General features: G+C 39.7%; 1 protein-coding gene across 2 annotated transcripts in view; it reads left to right on the top strand.

The window, feature by feature from the left end:
• ME1 (malic enzyme 1) overlaps positions 1-17,314 on the top strand; it is a 358,560-nt gene that overhangs the window by 59,830 nt on the left and 281,416 nt on the right. The window contains exon 2 of one of the 2 annotated variants that reach the window (XM_065400345.1): positions 450-583. In XM_065400345.1, the coding sequence (XP_065256417.1) occupies positions 453-583 (131 nt within the window). In that variant the 5' untranslated portion in view covers positions 450-452. Of the gene's footprint in view, positions 1-439; positions 584-17,314 lie in introns of both variants that reach the window. The other variant, XM_065400346.1, reaches the window with a different exon arrangement.

Genomic DNA, 17,314 nt, shown 5'->3' with positions numbered 1-17,314 from the left:
GTTTACACTAGTAGACAAAATGAAAATATTCTCAAATCTTCATGTTAAACAAGAGTGTGTGGAGGCATTTGGGTTGTTCATTGCTCTACCTTTTGAGGTAATTGAGTGCTGCTCAGTTATTTCTTAGAGGAGTTACTAGGAATAATATTTCAGTATTGGAAGACTGTGACTTACTGATGCTGAGGTGGAGATGTTATAATATTGTCATGCCATGATCTCTGTGCCAATTTTTTAAAAGTTCAAAAGTTTGCATTGAGTTGAGTTAAAGTCTGGATAATAGAGTGATGGTGCTTTCAAAATACCTATTATAGATAGATAGCATTGTGGTTTTTGTTGTTTTTTGGGGGAGGTTTCCCTTCAGTTAATGGGATATTTTGATAGTGAAAAATACATGCTCTTTTTCCATTGTTGAATTATCCTGACGGTAATGTCATGCATTTCTTACACAGGGCATGGCTTTTACTTTGGAAGAGAGACAACAGTTGAATATTCATGGACTATTGCCTCCTTGCTTTCTCAGTCAAGATGTCCAGGTTTTAAGGATTCTCGTGAATTTTGAAAGACAAACATCTGACCTAGACAGGTAAAGTACTGCTAAAGAACCTTATCATTTTCCCCAAGTCATTGTTCAGTTCCTTCACTTCTCTGTGACTGTATTTCAGGGGAAATGTTGCAGATGTTGATGAATAACCATGTTCTAATATTATATTTATTCTGTTTTGTAACTGAGGACTTTAGAAAGCTTCTGATGCTTAAAGATGGATGAAAAACATTACATTAACAAGCAGCATACATTTTGTTGCTAGAGCAGTTTTTATAAAAACTAGTTACTAATATTCAACACCTGCCTTTTTTCTCAACGGAAATAGTAATATTTGATTTTTCTTACATCAAAATTATTTCCCCAATAACAAGCCAGGGAAGAAGTAGCAGGAGCAAATGAACCTATCTGAATCAAAGTTCAGTTTTGAGAACAGTGTTCCTAATAATAAAATATAACTGAAGAGAAGTATAGAAAATATTTAATAAAATGGAATTGTTTTTAAAATGATTGTGTCATCAGTGACTCTTTAATTTTCACCATATTACCCATTTATATTTTATATACATAAACCTGAGCTCACTATCAGTAGTAGTTTGGTAAATTATTTTGAGATCTTTAGATAGGAGTTGTTATGGATGTGCAAAGTATTAATATTTTAATCATTTAAATCTTGTTTGATCACATTTTAACTTAGTCACAATCTGTTTTCAGGTTAAAATAAAATTTATTTTCTAAGAGCCCAGTCCTGCAATATATTGCATGGAGGGACCCCTCTGCACATACACAATAACCTGTTCACAGGAAAGGTGTTGCAAGGTTGGGGTCTAATTTGTATTCCTGTACTTTCAGGTTTCTAATTAAAATGTAAAAAAGACATTGTCTCATCAGTGTTTGGAAAGTCACCATATACTATATGTGGCATTTTTAGAGAGAGAAAAAACACACACCCAAGATGGAGTTATTTATTGCACTGTCCCTAGCACCTGATGCATTTTTATTCTCCTGACTAAATGGTCTAAGGAAGGATTGTTATCCAGAACTATGGTTAAGGTTAAGATTCTGTCATGGGTACTTTTACTAAAAGTCAGGTACAGGTCACGGGCAATAAAGAAAAATTAATGGAAGCCCACAACGTGTTCCTGACTTTTAATATAAATACTCCGTGGGAGGGTCACTAACAGTCAGAGCATTGCTGAGGGCTGACTTCTGGTTGCTGCCTCAGCACTGCTGCTGCTCTAGTCCCAGCAGGGCTGACCCAACCCTGGATGCTGCTCTGGTGGCCCACCTGCCGACCGCCAGCCAGCTGCTCCGGTGGGCCTGGAGGCTGGCTGCTGCTCCAGCCCGGCACCATCCCCAGTGGGGCTGACCTAACCCTGGCTGCTACTTCAGCTCTGGGGCTGCTACTCTGGTGGCCCTGGGGCTGACAGCTGCTCCAGCCCTGTCCCAGAAGAAGTCACGGAGTCTTGGAAAGTCATGGAATCCAGGACCTATGTGACAGAATCATAACTTTAACTATGGTAAATGGAATCCAAATTGGATTTTCACCTTAAAAAAAAAAACCTAAACAGTATCAAATATCATAAAATCATGACACAAATTAAAAAGAAAATGTGCCCTTTGGGGCAAATCCATCCCCCTTCTGCACTGTTGGCTCCTAGGGGTATGTCTGCACTGCAAATTAAACACCGGTGGCTGGCCCATGTCAGATGATATAGGCTTGTAGGGCTTGGGCCTTCTGCCCTGCAGACTGAGCCCCACGAGCCTGAGTCAGCTGACACAGATTAGCTGCAGAATTTAATTGCAGTGTGTAGACATACCCTATGAGGCTAAATAGATGTGGTTCTCTTGCAGAAGGACTGGGCTAGGCCAACCTTAGGAAATGGGTGATCAGGGCAGTTTCCCTGATCACCAATCTCTGAAGATGCCAACTCAACCTGCTTCTGTCCCAGATGCTCTTTGGCTCAGCCATTCAGGGGGAATGCCGAAAATGTTTTCTACTCTGGGCAACAAAACACCTTTGGCCAGCCCAGGGACGGGGCTGGATGTTGGGGAGATTCACAGGGGATATGCAACTATTGCATGTTGCCCTGTTATTTGTGAGTGCTTGTTGTGGCTGGGTATAGAAAATAATGTGATATTGAATGGTCATGGGGGAATGGCCAATCCACGGATTTTTTTTTCCTCATTCCTCTTCACCCATACAGGGGCAGGGTTGGTAAAGAAAGGGGTAAGAGGGCTCTGTATGTATCCTGCATAGCTACTTCTGTTATTCCTGTCATCTTGTACATATCCCCAGTGTGTGGGCCAGCTACACTTGTTGAACTCTTGGATCTGGATTTTAGCCTAAATGCTGTTTGAGTGCCTTTTAATCATACATATATCTTAAAAGGACATATGGAGCACAACCCTGCAGGTCTAAATCAGAAATTCCCACTGAAATCACTGGAGGATTTGGCTGTGTAAGGACTGTTGCATTAGCCTCTACACAAAAATTCAGTGCACTTTAAAAGAAGATTCTGAGACAAAATGTGACTGCTTTAGAGAAGAACTGAAATATGCATAATCTATCCCTGCAACAACCAGTTCCTTCAATTTTAATAAAAAATTTTAGGAGCTAACAGAGCCTCATTTAATTTTACCTCTCTCCTCTCCCTCTTAACCACAAATGCATATTAATAATTTATTTGGAAGAAAGTGCTTCTTTTCCTGTCATGATCATAATTTTGAAGCATGGAACGTTTTTATTGGTGTTGACTTCGAAGCATTTAAGGCACTGCTGAATTTAAACAATGATAGATTTTTGGCCCATAATATAATAATTAAAGTATCTTTTAGTCACTCCTGAAGATATAGACCAGAAGCTCTGTCTGATATGGGATGTTATCCATTTGAGGTTCCAGAATGTGCAAGAGAGAAACCAGCTGAGAAAACTTAAGAGTTTCAGGACAGAGTTCTATGGCAACGATTAATCAGCAAGATGGTTAAACAGTTGAAGCACATTAGTCTCCCAGAAAGCTAATTTGGAATACATAAGTGGAAGTGCAAGGTAATAGCAGGAACTGGGAGTGGATCCATGTCTGAAGAGAAGCTTCTCATAGAGACAACAGTGATAATTTCAGTATTGGTTGATTTTTGGTTCAAGTCTGTGCTTATCTGAAAACTGTTTTGTTTGATGTCTGTTTAACAGCTTTACTTTCTCTGTTTCCCAGAGAGCATAAGAGAGAGAAGCAAATACTTGTTTTACTTGGGGAATAGGGGGAAATAGTCTTAGGAAACCCAGAGAGCTTGGAGGGTAAACTACTGCGTCAAGTTGGACTTTCATTGTTGTTTGCAGTGTTGTTGTGGCTGTGTTGGTTCCAGGAAACCTGAAGAAGAGCTCTGTGTGGCTTGAAAGCTTGTCTCTTTCAGCAACAGAAGTTGGTCCAATAAAAGATATTACCTCATCCACCTTGTCTCTCAAGTTGAAGATGTGAGCCTGGAATAGCAAAGTGCAGGGTGGGTTGGAGTTTTCATCTCTGTTATGAGGGAAAATTGGGAAATGATCCAGGGACACTATAATTTGGGGGGGGGGAAGGTCCCATTTTATAAATTTTAATGTTTAACTTCACTGTAGTGCAGGGTTTCTGGGTTTTTCCTTGCAAAATTCCATTTCTTATACCTATTCCTTACCAATAACTTTTCTGCCCCGATCTTTCCATTCAGTGGATTTGTGTCCATTCATATCACTGGTGAATATGGCTCTGTGTTATTTCCTACATGGATAATCAAGTGGAAAAAATAATCTACTATTTTACTTGTGTTCTTGCCTTTTCTTTTTCTTGTGGTTCATTTCTTAGCTGTTGCCTCACCAATATGTCCCTATCTCTGTTCCATATTATACATCTGTGTTTATTTCATTTTAAGTGTTTTAAAGAAATGAAGAAGATAAAGAAACACTTCCTCTGTATTCTTTTATAGATTTTCATACTTTCCTTTGTATTATTTTTATTCCTACACATTAAACTATTTTTCAGTTACCTAACTATAACTAACATGTACATGCCTAGTATAGGAGTCAAGTTGCATGGAAACGGCTACTCCAGAATGAACTGAACAGATTTTTTTTTTTTTTATGGTAATGCAAACCTGCAAAGGAAACAGTTTCTTTTATCTTTAACATAGGAAAATTACTTTAAATATATGATAAGATAACATAAAGATGTCTATTGCTGCCATTTTGGCAGACATTTCTGCATTTACTAATTATGAACATGAAGATTGCAACTATAGTTGTATATAATTTCAATAGAGCTGACTTTAGTCAGTTCAGAATATACTTTATCTCCATGCCAATTAGGATTGGTTCAGTGAAGCCCAAACTTTTATCTTTCCTCGATGTGGTTCATGACATTTGATCTCTGCTTTAGTTGGGCAGTTTCAGAGCAAAAAATAAAAAGAAAATTTTGACAGCAACTTTATTTTTAAACTTTGAAATATTTGATTTTTTCCAGATTTGTTTACCTGTCCAAAAATTCTGTCAACACTTTAAAAGCTAATGAAGGGTAAATAGTGCATGGTATATAAGTGCACTCTATATAATTGTTCATTTTAGAAAATGTTAACCCTGCTATAGTAGCTATTATGAAAAATTCTCATTATTCATTTTTTGCATATTTGAAATCAAACCTGAAGCTGGTACAGGCAATAGAGTTCATTGGGGTAGTCTTAGACTCCATGAAGGCCCAGACCTTTTACTCGTGGGGGGAATTCTGCACCAAAAAATTAAAAATTCTGCGCATAATATTTTAAAATTCTGCATATTTTCTTTGTCAAAATAATACTATATAATCACACCAGTTTCAATTATTTTGGTAATTTATTTCAAAATACCTGTCAGCAACTGTCTGTAAAAATACAGAGATAAAAAATGTCCCCCCAGAATAGAGAATTAAAGAAACCCCCGTTTCTTTGCCCCCTCCCCCTCAGAGCCCAGCAGCGGGGGTCAGACACCCGCTCCCCCTGCCCCACGGGAGCCCAGCTGTGGGATGTCCCCCAGCCAGACACTCGCACCGCTTATGCCCCAGAGCCCAGTTGCGGGATTCCCCCCAGCCAGACACTTGCAGCCCCCCAGAGCCCAGCAGCGGGATTCCCCCCAGCCCAGACACCTGCACCCCTACCCCCATTGCCCAGCAGCACCCCCCCCCCACCCAGACAGTCACGTGCACCCCTTATCCCCCAGAGCGTAGCCATGGGGTCTTCCCCAGACCAGACACCTGCACCCCCAGAGATCCAGAGGGAGAAACAGTCTGATGCTGGGTCCTGGGCTTGTGTGGGGTTTCCAGCACACTGCCTCCTTCCTTCAGGGCATGTGAGGAACTGCAGCTGCCAGGAATCCTCCAGCTCCTCCTATCCCTCCCACCTCCCCCGCAGTGTCTTGTGTTTGCAAGCTGGGCTCTGCCCAGTCCAGTGGCCCCTAGTGGCGACCAGCAACTCTGCAGCCCATTTCTGTGGGAGAAAAAAAGAAATTCTGCATGCACAACATTAATTTCTGTGCAAATGCTGCATGTGCAGTGGCGTAGAATTCTCCCAGGAGTAGCCTTTCTATTACAAGCCAGGTTCGAAACTTTATGGGACCTAGTACTGTGACTTAAAGTATACCCATTCATAGCAGCACGAAACTACCGCAGTCTCCTGGGTCGCCTGGTAGCATGTAACTCTGTAGTTCAGCATGTCAGGTTGCAGCTCAGAAAGCTGCAGGCATGGCTAGCATCAGTGCATGTCCAAATGGTGATGATTGGGAGCAAAGTGGTTTGAGTGCCAACTTTTAATTTTGTCATCTCTGAATTGGTGGATGGACCCTCTGAAAGTTTACGCAGGGGTTCCCTTTGCCCCTCAATCTAGTCACAGATGCATCATCCCTGGGTTGGGCAACTTATCTGGGTCCCTGCAGATTCAAGATGTCTGGTCAGCTTAAGATATTAAGACTCACATAAATGTCAGGGAGTTAACAGAGTCTAGCTTACTCAGCCTTCCTCCCTTACATAGTAGAAAATAATTTCTTAATTGTGATGGACAATTTGTTGACCGTGTTTTATATAAATAGGCAGGGAGAGGAACTGTTGACTCAGTTGTGCCAGGAGGCAGTTCACCTCTGGGATTTTTGTATAACCAACTCCGTTAATCTCAGGGCTGCTTACCTTTCAGGAAAACAGAACACATTAGCAGATCAGCTGATCAGGTCCTTCTGCAATCACCACAAGTAGTCACTACGTCCATATATGGCGAGGTTCATCTTCCAGCTCTGGGGCACTCCCCAAGTGGACCTGTTTGCAACAAGAAGCAACAGAAAATGCCATCAGTTCTGTTCCTGGGCAAGGCTCAGACCAGGCTAACTGACTGATGCTTTTCTCCTATCTTGGAAGAATTCCATCCTGTATGCCTTCCCTCCAATTCCTTTACTTCCCGGGGTCATGTTCAAAGTCAAACAAGACCATGCTCACTTCATCCTTGGAGCACTGGTGTGGCCTTGTCAGCACTGGTACTTGGCCCTACTAACCTTGTCAATCAAACCTGCGCTGTCTCTTATGTTGATCCAGACATAATTTCACTGGACCCCAGACAGCTGCTCCATCCCAACCTTGAGCTCTCCATCTGACAGCATGGATGCTTGCTTCATGGGTGACAATCTTTGTAAGGTCCTGCTTGAAGGACATTCAGAAAGTGCTTCTGAATAGCAGAAAACCCTCAACTAGGAACACTTACCTGGCTGAGCGAAGCACTTATCCATTTGGAAAAGGTGTATCTCCAGAGCACGGACTCCTGGATCTTGTACTGGACTATCTTCTAGATCTAAAACAGACTTTGGCTATTAGCTCTACAAGAGTGCATCTGTCAACTATTTTGGCCTTTCACGTCTTTATGGATAGTAGATCCCTTTTCACCAACCCCATCCTCACCTGATTCCTAAGGGGTTTAGTAAGATTGTACCTCCACATACAAGATCCCATCCCTCCTGGGATCTGAAATTAGTCCTAGCAAAGGTGATGGGACCACCATTTGAGCTCTGGCAACTTGCTCTATCCTTCACCTCTCTATGAAGGTAGCATATCTAGTGGCAATTACTTCAGCCAGAAGGGTGAGTGAGTTGAGAGTCCTAGTGTCAGAGGCTCCCTATATGAGGATAAAGTTTATCTCCACTGTCATGCAAAATTTCTCACAAAAGCAGTCTCTACTTTTCATTTGCCAACATTACTCCCAAAACCTCATGAGCACAGGGATGAGAAAAAACTTGGTTCGTTGAATGTAAGAAGGGCTTTAACTTTCTACCAGGAGCATGTCAAATCCTTTAGATCCTCCTCGCGTTTGTTCATTGTGGTTGAAGACAGAGCTATGGACCTACAAGTTTTCACTGAGAGAATCTCATAGTGGATCTCTTTGTGCATTCATTTTGTTACCAATTGGCACATATAACCCCGCCAGCGAAAGTATTGGCACATTCTACTAGAGCACAGGCAACTTTGGCAGCTTTCTTGGCACAAATGCTTATAGTAGACATTTGTAAAGCAGCGACTTGTTCATTGGTCCACACTTTCACTTCTCATTATGCCATTTCCCATCAGTCCAGAGAAGATGCCAGGTTCAGACAGGTTGTCTTACAGTCACTCTTCAGGTAGTCTCTGGGCTTGCCTCCATTCGTGTTTGTTTGAGTCATGGAATGCACATGTGGAATCACTTGAAGAAAAAAATGGTTACCTGTCTATCTGTGACTGTTGTTCTTCGGGATGTGTTGCACATATCCATTCCACAACCCACCATCTTGCCCTCTCTTTTGGAGGGGCGTTGGGGTGACCCCACCCTCTTATACCAGCATGCAGGGTACATGGCAACAGCGGGCATTTGAGCCAACCTGATGGGTACCCTGTAACCCTCATTCAAGGGGGTGGGGTGGTGAGTTGGGGACGAGGATCAGGGGAAGGGAGAGGCTGCCAGCAGTCTCCTGGGTATATATAAATGATTATGGAGTTACCTGCACTGTACAGTTTTATCTGCTGGCTACTCCAAGACTTTTAGGAATAAAGTTGAGGCCTAATTAAACCACATCCAGTGTCTCCTGCCCTCTTTCTGGCATAGCTGGACAATGTTAAAATAAAAGTTATCAATTAATCTCTAAAACTGACCTATGTGATAACTTCAGTTAGTGCAAGGGGAGGGGGAAGAAATTGAAGAGAAAACCATCTTGCTCAAAGTAAATGTCAGGTCTGGCACACCACAAATGCCCCACTAAAGAAATAATTGGGTCCACCCTATAGGCATGGGCACACCAATGGCCCATGTTCCTGGGAGGAGGTGCTCACATGAAGCCACCATAACATTTTGCCGGAGTTAGCCCTTTGAATCTGAAATCAGCATTACGTGTAGGACAAAATATTGGTTCTCAGTACTCATGTAATCGGATGATAGAATTAAGAATGATTTCCATTGTTAACTGATTAAGTATGCTGATGAAAAGTGGCGTAAATAACAAATAATTGAACTCTAAAGACTAATTTTCATCAAGCACATAGAAAAATATAAACTGTTAGTTTTATTTTCACTTGGAAATAGAACCACTTATGCTTAAAAATGGTACAATTTAAAGAAATTTTCTTAAAATAAAAGAACATTTTTACTTCGTTGTAAAGAGGACAGTGATCACTTGTTCTTCCTGTCCACTGAGAGTATGACCAGAAGTAGTTGATTTAGTTTGCAGGAAGACAAGATCAAGACGTTCTGTAATGGATGGTAGATAGGCTTGGCAGAATTGATATTTTATTTTTTTTATAATTTTGAGAGATATCAATATTTATTTTAAGGTATTTTCTGTTTTTATCAGTTTACATTTTCACAGTTGCACAAAATTATGGGTTTTATTTTTATCAAGTTAAATTTTCACAGTTGTGGGAAATTATGGGGTCAGACAATAATTATTTAATGACAGTACATATTGATTTCAAAAAGTTAAAACTTCATAACTGTTAAAGCACAAATTGTCAACATCACGTATCAAAATATACAAAGTAAATATCCTTAAATCACACTCTACGTTCTCAAGCATCATTTTTCTTACTTTGCCTATCTGTACATTTTGATTTGTTATTGATGGAAATACTTTTAAGTTGGTTTGTGTGTGTACTGTGAAATTGACAGTTACTGACAAAAAACTAATCCTTCCAACCCTAATCATATATCATCACCAGCCATTATTTAAAATGAAAATTTTGAGTCAGATCTTGTCATGTGTCCCTAACCTGTTTGCCAAAAGCTGGAAATGGGCAACAGGGGATGGATCACTTGATTACCTGTTCTGTTAATTTCCTCTGAAGCACCTGGCATTGTCCACTGTCAGAAGCAGGATGCTGGGCTAGATGGACTTTTGTCTGAACCAGTATGGCTGTTCTTATGTAATTTTGTTGCTCAACAAGACAGAATAAAATATTCTTGCTTTTTTCCCAGCTCTATTGATTCTTCTGTGGGGCGGGGCGAGTTTGTCGTGTGGAGCTTAGAACGCACTCAGGGATTGTGGGGTCTGTAGTCTGAAATGAACTTAAACACTTTTTTGAATTTAAATTCTGTTTAGTGCTGGCAAAATGCCAGTTCTTGGCTGCTTCTGTGTTCTTATTGTAGTCTCCTTGGATTCTTATACCACACCCATCACTGGTATCGGAATACCTTTTAGGTAGGCCCTTCTCCTCCCCAACCTTTCTTTCCTACATAACAGTCAGAAGAGAAGACATCCATCTCTAAAGTGAAATGGAATGTTTGTGTCATTAAGATTAGCTATAGTTGCACAAGTATATGCTCTCTCACTATACAGCATATGTATTGCTTAATGATAATTTTGCTTACATAGCCCTCATCACAGAGGGCTTTACAGACTACACACAGGCATTGCATTTCAGCTGAAGTGCAACCATCTTTAGGTGAAACATAACTGTTCAGTAATATACAATAACTCTACACAACAGGTTAGGATCGGACATGAAGAATGCCTTTTCCAGATGAAACTATAGGGAATTTTGTGTTTGCCGTGCACAAGCACTGAAGTTAGAATTTGGCCATGACACCATGGTTAATGCCCATACCTATACAATGTCATCATATCTTTAATGAGCTCGCATAGTCGGAGGTCTTGATTTTATGTTTAAGAAAGAAGGTGGCTTCCATAGCAAATGAATGACAGGCTGAGTTGTTTGCTCAGAGTTACCACATAGTAAAATCTTAAGTAAAGCGAAATACTCTGGGATCTCAGATACCATAGTGTGGTGATTTGGGGTTATAGTTGTCTTTTTTTTTTAACGGGTCCTGGCATCGACTTCCTGGAGTCCTTTGCTTGTGTCCTAGTGACTGGAAGCTTTTTGGGTCAATGCACTGGCTTTTGGCTGTGGGGGAGATGACTCTATGCTTTGTTGTCATCTCTGCACTGTTCACTCATACTCTAAACACTCACATGGTACTGATTAAACTCTGAAGGGTTGAGAAGAATGGTCCAGGGGTTAGGGCACTAACCTGTGGCTCCGGAGATCCAGGTGCAATTGCTCTGCCAGAGACTTCCTGTGTGACTTTGGGCCAAGCCACCTAGACTCTCAGTGCCTCGTCTATAAAAAGGGGATAATAAGTACTCCCCAGCTCATAAGGGTGCTGTGAAGATAAAAACGTAAAAGATTTTGAGACACTCAGATACTGTAAGTGTGGGGTCATGTAAATACCTTAAATAGTGTAATGCCTACTGAATTACACTGGTCTACAATTTTTGAGAAGTCATCTGCTTCAGAGATAAAATGTGCTATTTATTATGTATTTTGATGTGCTGAATTCAAATATGACAATTAAAACAACTGATTGGCTACTGTTTCTAAGATATTTAAGTTTTTACATTTTATGTCTATGTATATTGTGTAGATAGTAGAGTTTTAATCATAAATTGTAAACCTAGGTCTTTTCATGTGTTTATGGTTGCTTTACATGATAATATTTCACCTGTCCTGTTTATGTAACACTTTAAAAATCAGCGAAAGGGTTATATAAATAAAATTTATTATGAAACAAAAGGCAAAAAACTATTCTGTACATAGTTTAGTCCTATTCAGTGTCTACTCGGCGCTTCTTGGCTTGTCTCTTATATTCATTAAACGGAGCATCTCTTGTCACTGTCCAGCAATAGTCTGCAAGCATTGATGGGCTCCATTTGCCCTGATAGCGTTTCTCCATTGTTGCAATGTCCTGGTGAAATCGCTCGCCGTGCTCGTCGCTCTCTGCTCCGCAGTTCGGTAGAAAAAAATCTAGATGAGAGTGCAAAAAATTTATCTTTAGTGACATGTTGCAACCAAGGCTTTTGTATGCCTTGAGGAGGTTTTCCACCAACAACCTGTAGTTGTCTGCCTTGTTGTTTCCGAGAAAATTTATTGCCACTAACTGGAAGGCTTTCCATGCCGTCTTTTCCTTGCCATGCAGTGCATGGTCAAATGCATCTTCTCGAAGATGTTCACGAATCTGAGGACCAACAAAGACACCTTCTTTTATCTTAGCTTCACTTAACCTTGGAAATTTTCCACGGAGGTACTTGAAAGCTGCTTGTGTTTTGTCAATGGCCTTGACAAAGTTCTTCATCAGACCCAGCTTGATGTGTAAGGGTGGTAACAAAATCTTCCTTGATTCAACAAGTGGTGGATGCTGAACACTTTTCCTCCCAGGCTCCAATGACTGTCGCAGTGGCCAATCTTTCTTGATGTAGTGGGAATCTCTTGCACGACTATCCCATTCGCAGAGAAAACACCAGTACATTGTGTATCCAGTCTGCAGACCAAGCAAGAGAGCAACAACCTTCAAATCGCCACAAAGCTGCCACTGATGTTGGTCATAGTTTATGCACCTCAAAAGTTGTTTCATGTTATCATAGGTTTCCTTCATATGGACTGCATGACCAACTGGAATTGATGGCAAAACATTGCCATTATGCAGTAAAACAGCTTTAAGACTCATCTTCAATGAATCAATGAACAGTCTCCACTCATCTGGATCGTGAACGATGTTGAGGGCTGCCATCACACCATCGATGTTGTTGCAGGCTACAAGATCACCTTCCATGAAGAAGAATGGGACAAGATCCTTTGGACGGTCACGGAACATGGAAACCCTAACATCACCTGCCAGGAGATTCCACTGCTGTAGTCTGGAGCCCAACAGCTCTGCCTTACTCTTGGGTAGTTCCAAATCCCTGACAAGGTCATTCAGTTCACCTTGTGTTATGAGGTGTGGTTCAGAGGAGGAGGATGGGAGAAAATGTGGGTCCTGTGACATTGATGGTTCAGGACCAGAAGTTTCATCCTCTTCCTCTTCCTCATCTGACTCAAGTGAGAATGATTCTGGTGCATCAGGAACCGGCAGTCCTTCTCTGTGGGGTACTGGGCGTATAGCTGATGGAATGTTTGGATAATGCACAGTCCACTTTTTCTTCTTTGACACACCTTTCCCAACCGGAGGCACCATGCAGAAGTAACAATTGCTGGTATAATCTGTTGGCTCTCTCCAAATCATTGGCACTGCAAAAGGCATAGATTTCCTTTTCCTGTTCAACCACTGGCGAAGATTTGTTGCACAAGTGTTGCAGCATATGTGTGGGGCGCACCTCCTGTCCTGATCTCCAATTTTGCAGCCAAAATAAAGGTGATAGGCTTTCTTAACCATAGTGGTTATACTGCGCTTTTGTGATGCAAAAGTCACTTCACCACAAACATAGCAGAAGTTATCTGCACTGTTCACACAAGTACGAGGCATCTCTGCTCACTTTGGCTAAACAGAAATGTGTCCCTTTGCAAAATCAAACACTGACAAATAAGCGAGCACGACACTGTATGATTTCTAGAGCTGATATAGGGCAATTTGTTCAGCAGAGTGATGTAAGCTTCGTTATGATTGCATCATCCATGACTTCTAGGAATAACATGATGCAATTCATATCATGTATGACGCAATACCAGCTTCAGATTGCATCATTCATTGTTTTGCCTAAAAAGCAAGTACTGTCCAAACCCAGTCATAGATTTATTCATAGATCCAGTCAAAGCTGTATTTTAGTCATTTCTGGTTTAAATTGAGATCCCTTCCCTTTATAACTCACTTATCCTCCGCCATTCCCAAGTCAAGGGTCGTATATACTGACCCAATAGCATATCTTGAAAACTAGAGCCAATCAACAATTTTAAGCATCATTTTCGTTCTCAGTGACCCAGAATTAGTAAAGTTTGACTACATTTATTTCAGAAGCATTTTGGCTGTAGAGCAGTGTTATCAGTCGTCTAACTCATCAACACCATATCTGGCAGCACCTGACACAGACATTCCTTGGAGGATTCCAATCTAATTACTGGCCTGGCCTGACCTGCTTATGATATAAGATGTAATGAATTCTCAGCGCAAAGTGGTATGGCTGCAATATTATGTAAATATTGTTTTTTGTGGTTTAAGCTGTTTGCAGCTGACTTTGAATGTTGAAGTGCTGTGCTTTGAAAGGCCAACATTTCATATGATGAATATGTGATACAGCACAGTGTATGTTTGTATGTTTTATCTGGTACATTGAAATCAGGCAAGAAGTTAATGATGAAATATAATTCTTCTTCTGTAATTTAATTTTGAAACTTATTTCTATGTCTTTTGATAGTAATTTGATCTTTTATTCTTTTTCTTATCACATTTCTAATTGCCCTTCATATATTCACAAGTGAAGTGAGTGCCAGGCTGTTAATGTGTGTGTCCCTCTGTATGCCTGATTCCCTTATGTTTCTTATCTGGGTTTTCTTTTTCTGAAGACTCATGTTACCTTGGTTACATGTTTTAGTTATAGGAGTACATTAACAGTTTTGAGAAAAAGTGCAATCAGGCCATTTTGTATGAAGAGGTTTTGTTGAATGTCTTACCTTGAATAATATTTTGTAATTTATATTTATTAATATCTGTGAAATGTGAAATCTGTGAAAATGTAAACCATATATTCAGTCTCAAAACTGTATAAAATAAATAGGTTCTTGTATTCTGCTCATTACGGTTGTAGCTAAATTCCCTTCATAACCACAAAGTAGTATTTGAGTTCTTAGGTGTCTTATGGCCAGGGGAAAAAAGTGACAACCGTAGGTTCTGAAAATGAAGTAAGTACTTTATTGGAACTGTAACTGTGGTTCAATTAGAGCAGAACACAATGATTTTCTCTGAAAAGGCAGTTCACAATCCCTGCAGCCTCACTCTTCCCAATTTTTGGTTCTCACTTTCTACCTCCTTTTCTTGTGATCTTTATTCAGGACTCCTTAACTTGGCCCCTAATAAGTATAGTTAAATACATACAGGCTAATTTAAATGTCAATTTCAGATACATACTGGGCATTACCATGTGTCTTGAAAAATACACGCTGCATTTGTATGCGTGTGTTTACATAGGTTTTATACGACCCATTGCATGCTATTAGACTGCCTTGTTTTCTTGGGCCCTTATTAGGAAATGGAGTGTATTTTGCTCTGTCTGAAACTTTGATATTCTCTCTCTAATTCTGCAACAACACCTGCAGCAACAAGTCATGCACTGTAACATTTTTCAAGAGATTTAGTGATGCATTCCACAGACAAAGTCTTGGCTCCAATGTCAATGAGTGTTTTACCATAGACTTCAGTAGGACCAAGATTTCACTCTACAAATCTGATAACGTAATCTAGCTACAAGACCTACAGCACTGTACAAGCCATTTCTTCTTGAGTTTTCTATCTGGGCCATGTAGTAAATACTTGGGTCCTCTTTTAGTTGATAGCAAAAAACCTCCCCACAAACCCTTGTGTGAGAAGGGTGGTGGTGGTGTGTTGTACAATCAAGTGCACTCAGTGCAAGTTAGCATTTTAGAGTATCTGCTTTTCACCATGTTATTTAAATTATAATTTTAGTGAAACATTCAGTCAATCTAATGCAATATTTCAAATCCTGTTGTATTAGATACAGGCATCACCCTGATCAAAATTGCATTTCTCAATATATCAACATGTTATAACATCTAAAGCTTGTTTGAGCTGTTGCTAAGCACATACTATCTGCAATGTTTGACTATAGGTATTGTGCTACTATTACCTTTGTAAGCACTTTAGGACACCTTGCTATAAAAACTGCTAAGTAAAACAGCATTTTTTCCCAATTGAATGTCAGAAATTGTAATTTAAATTGAGGTGTAAACCAAAATGGAACAATTATATATTAATAAAATATTGCAAGTAGTACACAATTGCTTTGTTTAAAGCACCCCAATTCAAAAGTCTTCCAGCAGTTTTAAATTCCTTCTCCAAAAGATCACTTTACAGAATCTGGAAAACAGGATTGCTCTGAATAATAAGATTGGAGAATGAAAAGATCATTTGGGGTTTTAAATAACAGAAACTGATTTCAAAGAAAAAGTACCGTAGTAATAAAAAGAAAAACGGGGAAGTGTTCAGAATCAGAGACTGGTTCAGTCATCTGGCTTCCATGCATGCCTGAGCATTCTGGCATTAATAATAATAATTAATGGAGATATCCCATCTCCTAGAACTGGAAGGGACCTTGAAAGGTCATCAAGTCCAGCCCCCTGCCTTCACTAGCAGGACCAAGTACTGATTTTGCCCCAGATCCCCAAGTGGCCCCCTCAAGGATTGAACTCACAACCCTGGGTTTAGCAGGCCAATGCTCAAACCACTGAGCTATCCCTCCCATTGACCAAGCCAGGTTATTCATAACAAGTTCTCCACCTGTTACTTTTCAAGATCCTGTGGAAATGAAATACATATCTCCAAAAACTCACCTCAGTAAGCCTGATATATCAGTCAGAGTTGATGATTATGAATGGATCAGTATTTTGGAGTAGATGGTAGGACAATCATATAAGTTAAAAATATGGTGGTTTACTTTATAAAGAAAGCTCTTTAGGAATTCAAAAGAGTATAATGATATATGCTAAATACAGACAGAGCAGTGGCTGTTAAAAGATGGTAGGTATAGACACTTAATAATACACATAAGTATTTTTGAAAATACTTGTAGGAGAAAGGAATAAATGTGTAAAATTATTTTTTAAAATATTTGATACAGAATCGTTTATTTGTATTTTAAAAAGTGATTTATGGAACTTTATTATTCTGCTATTCATATTGAGCTCATGTATTTATTTAATTATTTCAATTTCAAAATAAAGAAATGCCCATCTGAGGGCCTGGGTGCCCTTGACATTACAAAAATAAAATTTAAAAAAATTCAAAAAAGAAGCAGCATTGCTTTTCTTCCATAGTCCTGTCATCACATGAATTTATTACGTTGGAACTCCCAGCCCAATCTTCCCATTGGCCAGGTTAAGGGTGAATACTTTAAAATAGCAACAACAACAAAAGTCAGGATATACAAAATTAAGATTTGTTTACCAACATTAATGCAGCTATGTTACACATGTGGACTATTTTATATTCTTGTTCAATAGGAATCTTAATATATTTTTGTTTATTCTGTTAAATATATGAAATAAAATATACAGGATGTACAAAAGGTTGATGTCGGAAAGCTTAAGTTTTTGTGTTTCCTGACTCTTAGTTTTAACTATGCAACTTTAATATTTCATTAAAGTTGTTTTTAAATAAAATTCAAGACATTTTCAGCACTTAAAGTTAGCATTTAAGTAGTCTCAAGTGGATTTTGACATTCACCTTATTGAAGTGAATTGGGAAGGATGAGGGATTGTGTTTCATTAAGGTGAA

This window comes from Emys orbicularis, chromosome 3 (assembly GCF_028017835.1).
Source record: "Emys orbicularis isolate rEmyOrb1 chromosome 3, rEmyOrb1.hap1, whole genome shotgun sequence".
NCBI classification, from domain to species: domain Eukaryota; kingdom Metazoa; phylum Chordata; order Testudines; family Emydidae; genus Emys; species Emys orbicularis.
Note: the sequence above shows the minus strand (reverse complement) of the source record. Positions and strands in the feature narration are given on the sequence as shown.